This window comes from Phaethon aethereus (assembly GCF_964289735.1).
Source record: "Phaethon aethereus genome assembly, chromosome: 2".
Taxonomy (NCBI): Eukaryota; Metazoa; Chordata; class Aves; order Phaethontiformes; family Phaethontidae; genus Phaethon; species Phaethon aethereus.
In genome coordinates this window covers 127,875,661-127,890,048 of record NC_138582.1, presented here as the reverse complement: position 1 = coordinate 127,890,048, position 14,388 = coordinate 127,875,661, and the positions used below count along the sequence as shown (strand labels likewise).

The following is a 14,388-nucleotide window of genomic DNA, read 5'->3' as shown; positions in this document are numbered from 1 at the left end:
CTGCACAAGACTCAAGTCCTGGCACTGTGTAAACAAGTAGTTTTTCTAAAAGCTCAAAGAAAGATATAGGACACCCTTCCAGAGTTACATCACTAGAATACTCTTCTGGCAGATCTACGGTCTCTTCATTACACGGTAACTCTGAATACTATTGCACTGCAGAAATTTTGGCAAGAAAAGGAGTCCTGAATCTCAGCGTCTTTGCTCATTGGTTACAAGTTAGATAAGTTGAGAAATTCCTCCAAATACTGGAAACATATATTAAATTATGAGGTAACATAACATAGAAAAAGCCCTAAGCAAGATACAGCACAGCAACAAGACTGTGCATTGAGACTTCTTAGCCTCATGAAAAGCTAGTAGCTGAGCAATTGTGAAAGGGACCTATTGTATGCTTACTTTTTTATTGTAAGGAAGGTCAGAGGGCAAGTACATAAAATCCTAGGGACTAGGGTTTTCTAATATATTTTACACAGAACTAGTCTTTAAATGTATTTAGGACATTGTCCTGATTGCAGTGTAAGTGAACATGATTCAAGGAAACAGAAAATTTTTTCCAGAAAGTGTTCCCAGACACAGAGTAAACTTTTAAACTCTCTCTAACCCAACTGACGTACTAGCTCTACTGGACTACAATGCACTAAGAGATATCACATATTTTCCTGCTATTTGGTTTGCCAGCAGAAATGCAGGTATGGTTACACTGTAAGTCAAAACCAAGTAAAAACCCCTTAAATATGACTAAGCTAAGGTAAATTTGGGAACATTTTGAATTTTGAAATAAGAAAAATAATGCAACTAATAAGCTGTAATCATCCCATCAGTATTTGTTGCTTTTTGACTCAATATGCCCCTTTCCTCTGTCAATCTCTATCATTTCAAATTATAAGAACTTCAGGGAAAAAAATTGCATCTCCCACTACTGCCTCTATGCTTCTGAAATGTGCCAAACCTTGCTCCTGTAGGATTAATAATTTCAAGTAGCATGAACAACTATTCCAGAATCTGTATACTCTGCCTTTGGCAATCTTAGGAGTTGTTAAAGGAGCTGGTCTTGTAGAACTACATTGTCTAGAGTAAGAACAATAATCCTTTTCTTAAATTGTAACTGAAGAGCACAGGGTATATAAAATTATTGAAAATATTAACTATAAAAAAGTTAACCACTATTAAACTGTCACTCACGTGTATACCATCTCCTGTGCCCCTGAGCAACTCTGTATCACCTTTTTACAAAATACCAACCCAGTTTTAAAATAGAGCAATATTTTTCTATATTTGCAGCTCATGTTTTCTCTGAAAGTGATGTGATGGCAGTATGATTAGACAAACCCTTTCAAGACCCTGATCAATACACCTTTAACTGAAACTCATACTTCCATGTTAGCAGTTTCCAAGTTTGCTAGATGAAAGTTGGTCACATTTTCCCCTGTAATTCTGACATGCTTAAGAAAACCATGGCTGGTAATTCATACACTGTTAGCCATTTATTAGCAACAAGTGGAGCATAACCCAAGCAATACCCAAGTATCCTGAATTTATAATATTTTTTTAAAAAGCTATTTTTTCTTTTTCCCTGAAAAGAAGAAAAATTTGCCAGCATTAATTACAACTGATGTACAATGCTACCTTCAACATTAAGTAGAAATATATAGAATGTATGACTGCAGAATTGTTTTTTCTGAAAACGCAATCCTGAAGTATCTATATACCAATTAAACTCTATGCTGGGAGGAAAATGGGCAATGACTTCTAGAACTGCTGATTAAAGTTACAGGGGTTATTAGGAACTGACTGGATCTTTCCAGTTAAAATATTTCAATAAATCAGTGGGAAACTGGCATAAAAATATTTACATATTAGAAAAAGTTGATGTTTTTTTAATGTCCAAATCTTAACAAAGAAAAATTAACAACAAGGAAATCATTACCAATAACACTTAGGGTGTGACAAGTTAGAAACTACACACAGATTTCAGATGTCTGTGTACAATGCTGAACTAGCCCACAAAGAATTCAATTTCTAGGAGATGCACAATGTGTTATACTTCAGTATATATACCAAAATAGACATTGCCTCCACAGGCTGCTTTTCATCAAGATGTTCCTTTTGTGCAGCCCCCTCCCACAATCAGACTGGGCTTCCCTGTACCCTGTAAGCTTGTTATCCCCTCTTAGTGGTATCATTATTTATTAGCGGGCTTGGTGGTGTTGGGTTGATGGTTGGACTTGATGATCTTGAAGGTCTTTTCCAACCTTAATGATTCTGTGATTAAGCATTCCAAGCATTCCTTCAATTCCATTTGGTCAGTTCATCTAGTCAGCTAAAGCTTGCCACTTTCAAGCTTCTTCTTCACTGTTGTTACTGAGACAGAAGTTTTCACACTGTCTTCCTTCTGTTTCTTATCAACACTAGTTGTCTTCATGCTTCAAATCTAAAAACACTTTCTCTGTCAAGCTACCCAATAATATTCTGGTTTTCATAGGCATTACTTCAAAATATAGGGACAAGCTAAAGAAAGAAAATGTGATGCAAAATGTATTACACTGGAAATGGCTGCCACAGAGGCACAGTTATTTTATTTTTCTTTTGGTTAGGACCACAACAGATAATGAACTTGCAACAAATCATGAAATACCCTAATATTTTGGAATAAACAACTACTTTGCTGTTAGAAAGGAATTCTTAAGGAATCTTACCAATAGCAGACTCTTTCAAATTACTTGAACTGGAGCTGCTCGAGTTGTCCAATATGTCCAGCTCATCATCTAATTCAGAGAACATATCTGTACATAAAAATGAAAGCAAAGAAGTTTTTTATCCATCTCTGACCAGCATAATAGTACTCCTAATGCTTCTTTTGCTAACGACTACCTTTCTCAGAGTTGTCTAAAGTGCTGTGATCCTCTACCGGGATTTCTTCATATGTTCTTTCCTCATCTTTTCCACATGCAGATTGACAACTTTCAGCTGGGAGACCAGTATTTTCTGAAAATTCACTTTTGCAACTGGCTGCTCCACTACTGCTGCCGTGAAGACTCAACTTCTCGTAATTTTTCTGAGAACAAAGAACAAAAAGGAAATGTTACATATTGTCCTTATCCAGCACTCATTAGGAAACCTGCAAATGAAAGTGTCACTTGTGTATACACACACATAAAAATGCACTTTTTATTCCCACTTAGCTATTAGTCCAGGACTACATGGCACCTGGTTCAGCCACTGACTCTAAATTTACAGCAGAACTTTCAAACTCTTAGTCTAAACAAATTATTTCTAGCCTTTACATAAAAGGCATCTTTGTTCTTGAAGGTCTTTTCATAACAAGTATTGAAAGTGGGGGGAAAAAAAAAAAAAAGAAACAAATGCCAGACCAGAAAGAAATACTGAACAACACAAAAAATAAAAGACTGGGCAAAGATAGTAGGTTCCCAGACACAAGTAATGGGAGATTTACTCTCTTCCATCTTAAATAATAAACAGCAGCCCAGATTTGGAAAATACAAAACCTGCACAACAGTCAAGATGGTAGTAAAATATGAAGTGAATTTGATATTGTGATGCCAGAGAGACTCCCCAAGACTGAACTGACCAAATGTGGCAAGAGGTTCTTTAATGAGCATAAAATTCTGCCTCTGCTGTTGTCACTGTTTATAGCTTTTCTGGACAGAATAGAGAACCTTGACACCTGTTATTGCTTCTATTTTAATGCAACATATTTTAAAAGCAGACTGGTTTTATGATCTCTTTATATATTGTTCCAAGTCTTATATTATTTCTGGTTTGTGTAAATAAATTCATGCTTCTTCTGTCTTTAAATTTAGGTGGGAAAAGATTGTTTTATACTTAAGTATTGGACTGAGCTTCTGTCCAAGATGCCATGATAGCAGTGACTGCAGCGTAGCACAGCATGGCAACCACCAAGGATGATTCTCAAGTTCACTTAAAGAGAGTAGTCTAGTCATGACATATGAGCATGCTTATTGTACCCTGAACAGTAAGTGCACAGTTACTGAAGAGAACCGGTTCACCTATTCTACATCAAAGAAAACAAAGTAAAGGGAGAGAACAGTCAAACTGCATGGACATTTCAAACTTAAAACTCCTTTCAGCATTACCAATACTAAACCTCACACTCAAATGACTAATCATTAACAATAACTTGTAAATCAAGTGGACCTAAGGGCGGGGGGCGGGGGGGAAGATCAAAAAGACTGCTGTTACCAATTGGTGTCCGATCTAACTGCACATCAAGAAATGAAACCTGGTTGAAATGCCTGGACTAAATTCTGTAGACCTCATGTTAAAAATAATAAATAATAATAAACCTGCTATAGAAACTGTACAGAGATCAGTGAAATGTATCCTAAAGCCTTAAAGCAATTATATAAACTGTAAAGCTATAACTTAGCTTTATATATTTTACAAATATATTTTATATTATAAAGCTATACACAAAATCTGGTCCATTTACATAATATCCGAATATAAAGAAATACAGTATTTCTTTACTAATCTGAGAGTAATATATAAATTTACTGTGATATATTTTGCCCTACCTAGACAATAGCTAATAGCATTCAAAAGTGAAATTATATACTGTTGTTTCTCTTTTGAGTAGGATGCCTGACTGATTTAGAAGGAGAAAAGTACACTGACTGGAGGAGGCTGGTATGCGAGTTCAATGCCACTTATGGTCCCACTCCAATGCTGAGCAGAACGACCTACATAAGAGTGTAAGGATATGAAGAACATACAATTTTGTGAGAAGAGCATGGAGAAAGTATTCTCCATCACCTTGAAACCAGCACTTCCATATCCTCACAGACACTTCTTTCACATAGGCAGACAGATACTTATCCTTTGAAGAAATTTATTAAATAGTGGGATATTCAAAATATCACAAACATTGAAACAGGAGTTAGGTTGGTATATATTAATTTGGACTGTGCCCAAACCTACACTTTATTCTAGGGTCCAATATTTTACAAATTTTTCTGAAGGCTTCGTCAGCTGATCCAGTTTATTTTCACATTTTCATAATAAACTAGTACCTCAGTTTCCCCGTGGGTCTGATTGTTTACCACTGTTGTTGAAACAAACTCTGCCTTCTAGTATGAACACACACAGTTCAAAAGGAAATCTAAGAGGAAAAGAGCCCCTGTGCAAATAGGTTCAAATTATAAACCAATTCAATTTTTTTTTTCCAGAATTCATCTTCATGGCTGAGCAAAAGCATCTCTGGAAACACTTGAAATTTGTGTCCCAGCCATGAAGAAAAACCTCTGTCTACAAGTTGAGACTTTTCATCCGTATCCTGTACACTTGCCCTGTCTGTCTCCTCACGGGTAACCATGATAACTGTAAAATCAGATATACTTTTATTCTTGGAGAAGTGAAACCTAAATTGGTCTTTTTGACTTCCAACAGGAATCTAGTCCTTTATAAACTGAAGTTAACCTGTCAAAAAAAACCCACAACAGCCTAGATTTAACTAAAATAAAGATATTGATCATTTATTTAGCTCTATTTTGCCGCATTGCTGTGCAGAAGAATTAACTTTTCTGTTTACAGGAAATATGGAACTCTCTAGTGGCATTTGCAATGAGTGTTTTATTAATCTTATTTAATAAAGACAAGTAATTACAGCATTATACTAGTCAATTGAGTTTTAGTTCAAGAAAAAAAAGTACAACTACTTCTACTGTTAAACTATTTGTAAAAAAACTAGAAGATAGCAATAAAATGAGTAACAGCTAACATGAAATTTTCAGGAAAAAAACCCATACTAAACCAACATATTTCTTTCTGTAACAGGTTAGCAGCTCTTAGGCACTGGGAACAAGAAGCAGATGTTATTTACAATGGTTTTAGTAAGCTTTTGATAATGTTTCTCGTGACATTTTACAAGAAAGGTAGGGAAGTGTCACCTAGACTATCAGTTGTCTGTACTATGCACCATAAAAACTGCACTCAACTTGGTAACTACTTTGAGTGTTTGTTAAACTGAAAATGGGTAGTGAGCAAAATTTTTCAGGCTCCCTTCTGACCTTGTTCCAAAACCATTGTCACTGAATTACAATGATAATCTGCATAATGGGATAGACAGGCTGCCTATTAAATGTGCATAGACTGTGATATATTCACATCATATATCATATGATATACATATGCATCAGAGTTGTGCCAATGCAAGTGACAATATGTTTCAAAGAAAGTTTTGACAAACTGGAGAAACTAAAAGAACTAATGAAGTTTAAACAGGGAGAATGCAAAGTCCTATGAGCAGGGAGAAACAACTGTACAAATGCACAGACTGGGGAAGGACTGGTCAGACAGTACCTCTGCAGGAAAAGATATGAGGATTTCGGTGGATCAGAAACAGAGCATGACTCAGTGATACCATGCTGTTATGAAAAGGTAAACATCATACTGGGATGTATAAAGAGAATCATCTCCAAGAAGTGTGTAATCTTTCTACTTGGTACCAATAAGGTCCTCGGCTGGAGTAACTGAGTCCAGTTTTGAACACTACACTTAAAAAATGTGGAGAGACAGCAAAGGAGAGAAATGAGGATAACCAGAGGTCTGCAAAATTGCAAACAATTTTTATGTCTTTTTCTGAGTCAAAAAAATAGATTAATTCAAATTTAATTGCTAATTAAGCACTATTTTGTAATGCTTAGAAACTAACATGATTATTAGCACAACGATTGCCAACAGTGTGGAACTGAATTTGGGTATGGAGGGGAAATGACTTTGTGAAAATGCAGTTAAATCATTTTGTGTTTCTTTGCCTTTTGGAAGGCTGTAATCCTGTCCTCATTTCTTCTAAAAACTTGAGGAAATTGATGGCTGCTGTTAATTACAAGAGTTGCCAGTAGCCTGCAGGGTGGTTACAAAACCATGGATTCTTAAACCATGAGCTTTAACCCTTCCCCCTTTGGTCATGCATCCCTCTGGATGAAGAAAAAGATTGGGATAAAGAAAATCCATTCCTGCAGAGGAAGAATAGTGTGAGCAGTAGCATGCTCTGTATTTACAGGTATGCCTACAAAATGCTTCACAATTATTTACATAAGGGTCTTTATGATAGAAAGGACATACAACGAAATCCCAAATTTTCTCAAGACTTTAGATACACCATTCACGTTTCTAAACCAATCTAGAAAAGACATAACACAATCTACTCTTAATTATCTACAGGTGGATTATGAAGGTTTATGCACAGATGGAAGACAGGGAACTGCATCAGCCATTTCAGGTCTGGCCAGGCTCCTTAGTTTAGATGTAGTCCTGTCTGAAAACTGCTATACTGCTTCTTTCACCATTTCCCTCCAATAAATAGTTGAACTGCTTCTGCAAGACAGCGAGCCAGGCAGACTTCTTAGCATAGGCTGTAACCAAGCTTCCTGCAAGCAGAATAATCAGAATATGTATCCTAGCAGTAGCATCCTAGTCTACCAGAAATGCAGTACCTTGATACCTGCAGATCTAGGTTGGGGAGGGCCAGTGTTGACCTGCAGCTACAAATCCTACCTAGATGGAAGATGACTCACCTTGGGTCTCTATGCCATGCTCTTCAGCATGCTGGGTTAGGGGAAGACTTACCAGTTCAAGTGTGAAAACAGAAAAATGCAGAGAGCAAGCTTGCTAATAAGCATTCTTGTGCATTTGAACAGAAGGACATGTTCAAATGTTCAGCTAATGGTGACCTAAGTGGACCAGCTCAAACAAGCACTGTTAATGAATTCCGACATACTAGCCCTGACAAACACTAGATGTGGAACCACTCCATAGATTGCACTACACTCAGAAACAAAAATTGTACCTACTTTTCCATTACCTAAGCATCTTAGTCTCTTATTACTCTGCATACTGGCGAACTTCATTAGCATACATGGATTTGCATATATGGATTTTAAAAAAAAAAAATGTGTATTCTAGCATCATTATTAATAAAAAAATTAAAATAAGCTTAAATTCCCAAAGAACACAGTATTGCAAAAACTTCGTATAGAGGAAGAATGTGACAGAACATCTGTTCCATATGCACAGATCAGAACTTCAAAACTGAGAAAAGGAATTTGCTCTCAGAGAATATATTAAAAATGGGCAGGCATGGTAGACTACCTGTTTGATGAGAGTAGCAGGAAGTACAAATGACTCATACTTTGTTATATATTTTTAGCTGACAAACTCCGATTATAAAGCTTACAGTTTTCTATCCCACATTCAAAATATAGGACAGATCTCAATATTCATCATTCTACATTGGTTTAGGTATATTGATATTTTACATTGAAATATCTGGCAATGAGAAAAAAGTTACTCTATTCATATGTCAAACAGTATGTGAACACAGTGGCTTATCAAGGGCTTCTAAGCATTATTTCTAAGTTAAAAACACTTCAGAATATATGCAGTAAATGAAATAATAATGGATGATGCTCATGTAATCAAATAAGTATTTCCAAAGTAATAAAAGTGACTTATTTTCAGCTTTTAGCAAACAGACAAAATAAGATCTAAATTTTTCAAATCTACATACCTCAAAAAAGCAATCAAATTATTATTTGGCTACCCTCTCATCTCTTTAAAGGAAAATATTAGAAAGATACTTTCATTATTAGTTAAATCAACTACTGCTTTGAGATTCAGATTTGGCTTGGAACAGAGAAAACTCAACTTTGCCACTAGTCTGTTTGGTGACCTTACACAAACTACATTTTTCCGCTCCTCTTCCTACCCAGAGGACGAAAGTATAGTATTGAACACCTTGAAATGAAATGTACTATGTGAGAGATTACTACTACTGTTATTACTTGTTTGGGTCCTCAGCACCCTGTATTATATCAGCAACCTTAACCTTTCAGAACTGAACACATCAGCTCTATTAAACACCTTTCATTCCTACATCTGCTTCTGTTCTTATATAAACAGCAATTTCTATGGAAAACAAGGAAAGATAAGAATTTATGTGGGGAGCTGATAATAATTCCTTTTATTAGGATTATTTTCAAGCATGGATTTTATGCTATACTTATCAGGCAACGTAACTACACTTCTCCAACATCATCTACTGACCTGCCTTTCAATTGTCTACTTACCAGCTTCCATACTGGTCTTAAACCACTTATAAAACAGATTCCACTCTGGCTCCAAAACATCTCTGCTGCTTAGTTCCATAAACCAGGATAGAGAGTACACTCTATTTCAGAAACATTATATGACACAACTGGGATGAAAAAGGAGGCCATAAGTACATTTTAGTAGAGAGAAAACAAAGTATAAGATAGCTGGCTTCAACAAAACACTGAACTACATGGCAGAAACACTGAATTCTCTGACACCATGGAAAAATGACAAATTACCTGGCTGTGGAATCACTGGGGCCTTGACTAAGATGAATTAGGTTGCCCATACCTCACAGAGTTCTTATTTCAGGAACAGCTGCTTGAAATTCTTCCTAGTACTTTGACAGAATATTGTCTTTTTTTCAAAATTCAAACTTTTCAGGAATAATTATTCTCTTTATTAGAAATCCTCATAAACTTCACAAAATTTTCCTATGTTATGGAGCTCAGTAATGAGAAGTGGGAGACCTAATTATGTGTCCTTGCTGTAAATATGGTAGAATAAATCAGGCTAGGATCTTTCAAATTTCAAGGGAGTACTACAGGGCTTAGAAACAGAAGGAGCCATGTTGTTTCCTTGTTCCCTGTATTGCAGATCTTCATCAGGTCCTCCTGAAATAATATATATATTTTAATATACATAATAAATATCCATTGGAGTAGAACTAGAATTACAGTATTCCTTCCTTGAGAAGACTAGCCATTATCCTCCAATATACAGAGGCATCTTCCTTCTTATTTGGTAGATAGGTGTAATTTTCAAGTATTTATACAAAACAGAAGTACTCTAACTTCAATGTAAAGCTATTAGTTTTATCATATCTTACAAGTGTCTGGATAGGGCACTCTTCTCTCAAAGACAGGATAATTGTATTGAAATTCCAAATCAGGCAGCATTCCATCCATAGCATATTTTATTTGCAAATTTCATCACAGTTATGCAAGAAAATAACTATATCAAAAGATGAAAAAAAATAATGGTATACCACAAGCTTCCAAATGCGTAGGGTAAATCCTACTCTGTATCTTTATCTCAGTACCTCTTACATTTCAAATGACAGTGGTTTGCTGAAGTTTTTCTGGAAGTTGTTGGCCTCCTTTTTATTGAAAAAACCAAATACAAATAATGATCTTGGACTGATAGGTCAAAAAACTACTGGAAAAAAAGTGAATAACAATTTCTACAAGTCTCATGTTTGTCCAGGAAGATGAAGACAAAGAACATACTGAAAATAAATAAATAAAAAATCCTTGAGTTTAGGACTAGGTGTTTCTGAAAACCTTTTACCTACAAAAAGGTTCTTCAGTACAAACTACTAAGCCCTGATAAAAGGAATCTAAGAGAGATACAATAGCTAAACAGACAAGAGTAGCTGTGTAAATTGTAACTTTGCTTCATAATTACCATAACAATAATTTTCACAGCGAGCTTTAACTACACAAAAATATAGTATTGTGTATGTCCTTGTATTTTTTTAAGTAAATTCTCCAAGATCACATACAAGTTTGGTTCATTATGTACAATACTGATGTCCTTCATGAGGAGTACTTAAAACAGAGCCTGAAGTAAATAGAAGAATTTTAAGAAGTATTTCTGCAGAATTGTATCAGACAGTAAGAAAGCATTAGCAAATACCTTATCAGCATCACTGTTCTATATTTAGCAATCTGTAATTAAAAATTATATTTGCCTAGGTTCCATTTTCTAGGTGTCATTATTTGTGAATCACACAAAGATTATCCATTTGTTCCACCCTAGTCAGGTGTATATTCTCCTATTCACAAACAAGACACAAACAATTCACAAGTGTGCAGTAATAATTAAACATTATCAGATTCTATCAAAACTGCAAGTACCTCCATAACAATGCCATTTTCCAACATAGAATGATATCGATGTTTAAGGTAGTTCTTTTTCCTGCATAAGCATGTCCACAAATAATGAATGAATACTTCATTAAAAACAAAGAGCCTGCATGGAAAAATGTTCTAAGAGGATGGGTCTTTTCATTTTGATTTATTTTCTGATTTGCTGTACCTTATTTTATTAGATATGGCAAACAATGATAAGAAAAAATAAAGCCCAATACACACATACTTACTTGTGATAAAATGGAAAGCTGATGGTGATAGGTTGCTGCGTTTCGATTAGCCTCCATGAAGTACTTCTGGGTTCGTCTCCTCACCCGATCCAGTTTCTTCTCCAACATGAGATGAGAAGTGGATAAAATATCCAAGTATTTCATCATCACATCAGACAGCAGTGAGCTGACCTCCACTATGTCTGGACGTGCCTCTGCATCAGGAGTCAAGCATCTACAGAAAGAACATTCTCTAATGAAAGCTAATTATTTATTTCTAAAAAACTGTTTAGTACCACAGCATTCCTCCATTGGTATTTATCAAGTCATGCTGGCCAGCATTCTGCTCAAGCCTGTGTGGGACAGTTTGATACTGTGCAGCATTGGTGTTGGCACATCACAGAGCAGAGTCTCTGGCATCAGCTGGAACAATTATCCTTGGCAGTTCAGAGGCACTGACCCAGACAGAACTGTTACGGGGGCTGCTGCTGTGCACTCCCAGACACGGTAGGGAATGCCTGGTGTCTCTTTCGGGGGCTGGGGGATGCATTTGCCTCCGCTGTGGGGACTGTGCTCTGGTCAAGTTGTTGCACAGCTGGACAAAGTACCTGTGAAGGAGATGAGTGTGCTGTTGGGAAGATTTACAGGAGAATGACAAGATCTTCATGGAGACCTTGCAGAGTTAAGGCCCTCAAACAATGCAAAGAAGGAGAAAACCTAGAGATGACCCACAAAAGAGCAGTGGATGGAGGCTCCTAAGAGGAGGTAGGCTGGAGACTTGTGACTTCTGCCAAAAGAAGGAAGGCTTTTCCTCCACCTACAGATACACAATTACAGAACAGGTATAGTGACCTGGGAACAGGTGAAGAAGAAGACGACCTAACAGAGGACACATCAGAGCCAGATAAGCCTGAATTAAGTGTCTTCATCACAAATAAGAAACAGCAGGTGACAGTTATTTGAGATTGAGAGAACAGAGGCACCCATTTACTTGATCTGATTTGATGATTGTGAAGCCTATTTCTTGACAGGTACTTGAATTCAGGACATTGTAGAGATACTACCAAGATTCATCTGGCCCTTGGGCTATTACGCCTTGCTGCTCATTCATATGGGCACAAATGACACTACCAAGGCTGACCCTGAACATACCGAAAGTGACTACTCATCACTGGGGACAAGTGTGAAGGGCAGGGGGCCAAGGTGGTGCTCTCCTCAATTCTTCCAGTGAGGGGGAAAGGTTCAAATCAGGGTCAACGCAACCTGCAGTCTGCCAGATCTGTTGCTTACAAACAAGGAACAACCAGGCAGGCATGTGAAGATTGAGGGCAGCCTCAACTACAGCAGCCATCAAACTGTGGAGTTCAAAGTCCTGAGAGAAATGAGAAAGACAGATTGTATGGTTAAAATGCAGGACTTCAGGAGAGCAAAATTCAAACTGTTCAGGGATCTTCCTGGTAGAATCTCATGGAAAACTGCCCTGGAAGGTAAAGGGAAAGCTTGGGAGTGCTAGCTAATCTTTAGGGACATCTCAAAACACAAGAACAGCCCACTGCTGCATGTAGGAAGCAGGGGTGGGCTACACAGGAAGAATATACAGATATTGCCTGAAGGGTTGCATTGGGAAAGCCAAAGCTCAGCTGGAGAAACTAGCAATGGATGTGGAAAGCTGAAGAAAGGCCATCTATAAGGCATTAACAACAAAAGAAAGGCTAAGCAAAATGTGGACCCATTATGCAACCTAGTGACAAAGGACATGGAAAAGGCTGGGGCACTCAATCCCTTTTTTGCTTCCATTTCCATCAGGAAACTTTGGCCTTATGTGTTCCAGATGTCTGAGCCTACCTGTAGAATCCATGAGCATGAAGTGTTACCACACAGTAGAAAACATAGTGAGAAAGCATTTAAGACAATTGGACATATGCAAGCCCATGGGACTAGATGAGATAAGCAGATGAGCCTGAGGGTGCTGATGCAACTGATCAATGCCACTATCCATCATGTCTGAAAGGATCAGAGGGAGGTTCCTGTAGATGAGAAAAAGTTGAATATCACATGCATATCCAAGAAGAGTAAGAGGGAAGATCCAGGAAGCTACTAGCCAGTCAACTTCACCTCAGTCCCTGGGAAAATAATAAAGCAAATTCCCCTGGAAGTAATTTCCAAGCACACAAAGGACAAGAAGGCAACTAGGTTGCAACAGCCAGGATGGATTTAACACACAGCAGCCATACCTGACTAGCCTGATTGCTCTCTATGATGAGATTACTGGCTCTGTGGATGAAGGGGGAGCAGTATATGCTGTGGGTAGCTTTATTTTAGCAAGGCCTTTGACACAATATCCCACTGTATCCACAGGACTGCAAGGTAGGTAGATAATTGGCTGAACTTCCTGGCTCAAAGAAATTACATCAGCAGTACAAAGTCCAGCTGGTGGCTGGAAGTAGCATCTTCCAGGGATTGATACTGGGCCAGCACTCTTTAATCTTTTTTAATCTTTATTAACTAACTAGATGATGGGATGGAGTGCATTCTCAAAAGGTTTGTGAACACCAAATTGCAAGGATCAGTTAACACATGGGGCAGGGCTGCTGTCAGAGGGACCTGCACCACCTATACAGAGACCTGATTGCTACATACATAATGTGAGGGTATAGAAAAGATAGTGCCAGATCCTTCTCAGAGGTACACAGTAGTAGGGCAAGAGGCAATAGACACAAATTAGAACACAGGAAAGTCTGATTAGATGTAAGGATGATTATTATTACTACTACTACTACTTTTAATCACAAAGGCAGACAAGCACTGAAGAGGGCCCAGAGAAGTTGTGGGATCGCTATCCTTCAAGATATTCAGACGTCAGTTAGACAAAGCCCTGAGCAGTGAGCAACCAGATCTAATTGTATCTGCTTTGAGCAGACGGACTAGATGACCTTCAAGGGTACCTTCCAAGATAAATTACTTTACAGTTCTATGGTTCTTGTTTCAGGCACCCTAGGCAGCTGTTTAGTAAGAGTAATAATATACGATCAGGCTTATTTTTAAATCCCCAGAATATTTTGTATGTAGTGTAGGACATGAAAGCTGACAGGGACAGTTCTGCATGTACTATAAATTGTCTTAAATCTGTTAACTCCAGTGAACCTGATAACTTACCATGACTTTCCTGC

The 14,388-nt window shown here is 37.4% G+C and overlaps 1 protein-coding gene across 1 annotated transcript in view; it reads right to left on the bottom strand.

Annotated features, from left to right (window-relative positions):
* Window positions 1-14,388, bottom strand: part of NEK10 (NIMA related kinase 10) — a gene marked incomplete at its 3' end in the record, with an annotated part of 106,520 nt that overhangs the window by 34,361 nt on the left and 57,771 nt on the right. The window contains exons 25-27 of the mRNA XM_081996485.1: window positions 11,240-11,453; window positions 2,875-3,058; window positions 2,700-2,786 (exon numbers count right to left, since the gene is read on the bottom strand). Coding sequence (XP_081852611.1) covers window positions 2,700-2,786; window positions 2,875-3,058; window positions 11,240-11,453 — 485 coding nt within the window. The remainder of the gene's footprint in view (window positions 1-2,699; window positions 2,787-2,874; window positions 3,059-11,239; window positions 11,454-14,388) is intronic.